The following is a 4,424-nucleotide window of genomic DNA, read 5'->3' on the forward strand; positions in this document are numbered from 1 at the left end:
AATAGAGAAAAGTGTAAGGATAATGGGCCCATTAAAAGCCATCAAAAGCACTGCAACAAACAAGCAGCTATGAGAGCTTTAATTATCCGCAAGCATGTGGCTGACTTCGTTCATTTTTCTCTTCAAGATTGTATTAAAATGTTTTTTGTCCTCATTGTGGAAATTTGGTATTGGAATATGACACTAGTGGAAGCGCATTTCCATCCGTAAGGGAAAAAATAAATACACATAAAAGAAAACTTTATTTAGCTAATTTCATTCCTTCATCCACGTATAATGCCAACCAAAATTTACTATCAATCATATGAATTATTTTTATATCCATCAATAACTTTAACCAAAATTCATTATTAACAATATGGATTATAACCACTCGATTAATTCTCATAAATCATAATTAAGAACTTTTACAATCAGAACTCTCAAAACTCTCACAAAAACAAACTCAAATTCCCATTACATTTAACATAAACCCTCAATTCCAACTAACAAATTCATAAATGAGATGCTCACTACCCTAATACATCAAATGGTACTCCCTCGCTCAAACAATAAACAAACACTGTAACTACTTTTCTAAAAAATTAATATTCTTCTGCAAGAGTCTTTTCTCTCCCCATGTAAGAGGACCCTTGGATCGAAGAGTCTTCAATTTTAATGCTTTATAGATAAGGAATACCCTATTACTTATTAAATATTAAAAGTTCTTTCCTTCCAAAGAAAATCATTTCTTCTCACACCTAAAAACGTAATAAAGTCAAAATAGAAAATTTAAGGTAATTTCCAACATTTGGAGTTCAATGAAAAGATCAACAAGAACTCAAAAGGGAAATTGTAATTGCAAGTAATTAGTTTTAAAATGAAAATTTACATGCATTTACAAGATAAAATTACATGAGGCAAAGAAGTATAGAAAGTTAATAAGCATGCATCACATTAATTTAGACCAATTAGATTGGGAAGCTACAATATCAGTACTAGAGCTTGAGTACTAAGTTGTACAACTCTCATATGAAGAAGTGTTCTTTTTCTTCTTCTGCCCCTAGATTTAGAATGATGGGACAATGCTATATCCAGTTTCTGCCATTAGTGTCGTGGAGAACATCTGATCCACTTCAACTTCTACATCCGTCCTCTTAGCGAATCGGCCCTTGATCCGGGGTCTGGTCTCTGCATAGGCCTTCCTTGAAGCATACCTGATTGTTTTCTCAAACTTCCTTGTCTTCTTTTTCTCTCTGTATCTTAGGACCCTTGCTTCCCTGTCCAATGGAGTAAGTTGGGCTGGTATTTGAATGGTAGATCCAGAAAAAAGATCAATTGTCCCTTTGGGAGGTCTTGAGTGTGAGATTGAGATGTCGCTCATTGTTGATTCGGGTACAACGCCAACATCCATGGATGAAACAGAGACCTAATTATATTATCATGGAAAACACTTGTGGTTATTAATCAGCATACGATTTGTAATTTTCACAAGTCATAGTTGAAATAGATGGGAAAAGCAATTCAAGTTTGCAACAGAACCATGTATTCATGAATTATATCAAGTAAATGTCACACTTTCTTTATGATAATATATTTCTTGTACAAAGAAGAAGCTTTTGATGAATGTTACTTGTGGTTATGGAATTATTTATAGAATTGAAATCAGTATAGTTCATTTTATTTAAAGAATAAAAGAAAGCTTTGGCTTTGAACAACAATTAGAAATCTAGAATTGTTGTAAGATTTTCCAGTCTTCTTTTTTCTTTCCTGTTACTTGTTTTTTTTTTTTTTTTTTTTTTAGTTGCGTACTGATCATGGCGTGAGGAGAGTCCGTGGTCTCGGAGCTTGCACGTGGTCGTGTCAGTAAGTTCTACTGGTAGGTAGCAATAAGAAGTCGAGCGAGGGGGCTTGTAAGTCTTATTGTATGAACTTCGATTCTTTCAAGATAGTGATTCAAGTTTACCTTAAGGATAGCTAGGTTAAATCCTTCCCAGGTTTTTTATTTGGTTTTCCTATGTCATTATATCTTTGTGTATTTATATTTGCTATATACTATGATATGATTGTTTAATTGTGATAACCTAATGGAATTTGAACTAAGTAATCACTTGGCTATTACTAGAAATTCGTTGTGTTAAATGGTCTAAAAACTGTTCTAAAACTCAATAATATTATATTTGGTATGTCAAATGCTAAAATGAACACTTTGTCACTGCACCCAATTTAATCTTATTTTTCATCAAATTTGGTAGAGTAGTTTGAGAATTGCTGTTTGTAATTTTTTAAAATACGTAGATGAAAAAGTGTATAAAAATATGTATATATTTTTAAAATGTAAAAATGTGAATTAACTCATCATTCAAAGAGGCCCTAAAATCTTGAGTAACCTAATTAAGAAAATGAAACCCCACAATTAAATATTAATTAGCCCATCAAGATCTACTTTTTCCTTTTTAATTAGATCACAGGAAGGTGGTGTAAAAGAAAACTCTTAACTTTTTCTTTTTTTGATAAGAAAAACTCAGTAACTTGATTCAACTGTCAACTGTCAACTGTGTCTGTCTGATCCAACAGTCTAAAACATGCCAGTACCACGTGGCACTTACGTGTCAGACCCATAATGTCCACAAACATTATCAAACTCGTTCCTCTTGTTTGCCACGTGTTCATCAAAATAATTTATGAATTGACAAGTGGCCTCCGCTACAAGCGAGTATCCCAAAATTTCATCTACTTGCGAGTGTGAGCAGTAACAGCACTCTAGCATATTTAATTTATTCGAAAAGCCAAAGTAGCAAGAACATGGGTCCCACAAGAACCTCTGACTCGACTAGGCCCCACCCTAAAACACAACCAACCATAAGATAACGTTACAACTTTTCCATGCCACTAGTTTTCTGACACGTGTCGGTCTTGGATTCTCTCCCTCTTCCACTTGGTTCTAGAGTCTCATACTTACACCCCCTTGGCCCCTCGCTGTTTTCATTCATTAATTCATAGGACTGAGTTCTCTCACACACACTTCAACTCAATCTTAGAGATACTTAAAAAACAAAAATAAAGAGAGAGAGAAATGTTGAAGTTGGAGAATAACGATGGTGGTAGTAGTAGTGGTGGTGATAATAATTGGGCACGTATCTGTGACACGTGTCGGTCTGCAGCGTGTACGGTGTACTGTAGGGCTGATTCGGCCTACTTGTGCACCGGATGTGATGCTCGCATCCACGCTGCAAACCGCGTGCATCTCGCCACGAGCGCGTGTGGGTTTGCGAGGCATGTGAGCGTGCCCCGGCGGCTTTTGTATGTAAAGCTGATGCGGCGTCTCTTTGCACCGCCTGTGATGCTGATATCCACTCAGCAAACCCGCTTGCACGCCGCCACCACCGCGTGCCAATTCTGCCTATTTCCGGGAACTTGCATGGTCCACATGCGGTGGGTGCCATGTCTGGTACTGAAGAGAGGTTTGTACACCAAGATGGGGATGAGATGATTGATGATGAAGATGAAGATGAGGCTGCATCATGGTTGCTGCTTAATCCTGTGAAGGTTAACAATAATAACAACAACAACAACAATAACAATCAAAACAATGGGTTTTTGTTTGGCGGGGAGGTTGATGAGTATTTGGACCTTGTGGAGTACAATTCTTGTGCTGAGAATCACTTCAATGATCAGTATAGCCAGCAGCAGCAGCAACAGCAACATTACTGTGTTCCCCAGAAGAGCTATGGGGGTGACAGTGTTGTGCCAGTTCAGTGTGGAGAAGCAAAGGGTCAGCCTCATCACCTTCATCAACAGAATTTCCAGTTGGGTTTGGATTATGAGTCATCAAAAGCTGCATACAGTTACAATGGTTCTATTAGTCACAGTGTAAGTTTCTCTAAATTTGCTACACATACAATGGTTTTATATTGAATATGTAGTTTGAGTTCTAACAAATCTGTATTGCCACATGATTCTTTGTGAATTATTTATTATGTTCCATTCATTTTTTGATTCAGTAGATGTATAGTTATCTCCAATATTTGACTTCTATGTGCACCGCTTCTAAAAGATAAAATCTGAGTGGTATCAATATCTTTTGACATTTTCCTGTACTTTATTAGCACTTTTACTCTTTTCTTTACTTTCTCCTTTAAAGTATGGAATCCAGCAGGAACGTTGCAGTGCTTTTTGTTTTCTTTCTCTTTTGTTCCAAGTCATAAAGTTGGGTGAGTGTTTTACATCGCAGTGTCATGTCTTGGAATAAATTGCAGTTTTTTTTTTTTTTTTGGTTTCCCACTGTTTCCTCGAAACTTTCAAAATTACTGTTTCAGGTTAGAAGTACTCGGTTATGTTTTAGTGATTCTACCTTTCTTTTAGTAAGCTATCAAAAAAAGAATAAAATTACTTATTAAATGATTACCTATATATAGGACTAACAAGAAACAGGAAAGCTCTTC

The 4,424-nt window shown here is 36.1% G+C and overlaps 2 protein-coding genes across 2 annotated transcripts; one reads left to right on the forward strand and one right to left on the reverse strand.

Moving 5' to 3' along the window:
- Positions 1–1,048: 1,048 nt before the first annotated feature.
- On the reverse strand, positions 1,049–1,393 carry LOC112016332 (zinc finger protein CONSTANS-LIKE 2). Its single transcript, XM_024048913.2, has one exon. The coding sequence runs from the start codon at positions 1,391–1,393 to the stop codon at positions 1,049–1,051; it is 345 nt and encodes a 114-aa protein (XP_023904681.2).
- A 1,559-nt stretch (positions 1,394–2,952) lies between these two features.
- On the forward strand, positions 2,953–4,424 carry LOC136064442 (zinc finger protein CONSTANS-like). The gene is given in 2 exon segments (XM_065766194.1): positions 2,953–3,218; positions 3,221–4,424. Coding segments are annotated over 2 exon segments (840 nt in total). The 5' UTR covers positions 2,953–3,055; the 3' UTR covers positions 3,898–4,424.

The sequence above is a fragment of the Quercus suber genome, unplaced genomic scaffold, assembly GCF_002906115.3.
Source record: "Quercus suber isolate HL8 unplaced genomic scaffold, Cork oak 2.0 scaffold_689, whole genome shotgun sequence".
Classification (NCBI taxonomy): Eukaryota; Viridiplantae; Streptophyta; class Magnoliopsida; order Fagales; family Fagaceae; genus Quercus; species Quercus suber.

Excerpts from the sequence above, each read along its gene's own strand:
- LOC112016332 (XM_024048913.2), bottom strand. The coding sequence starts at position 1,393 with ATGGATGTTGGCGTTGTACCCGAATCAACAATGAGCGACATCTCAATC.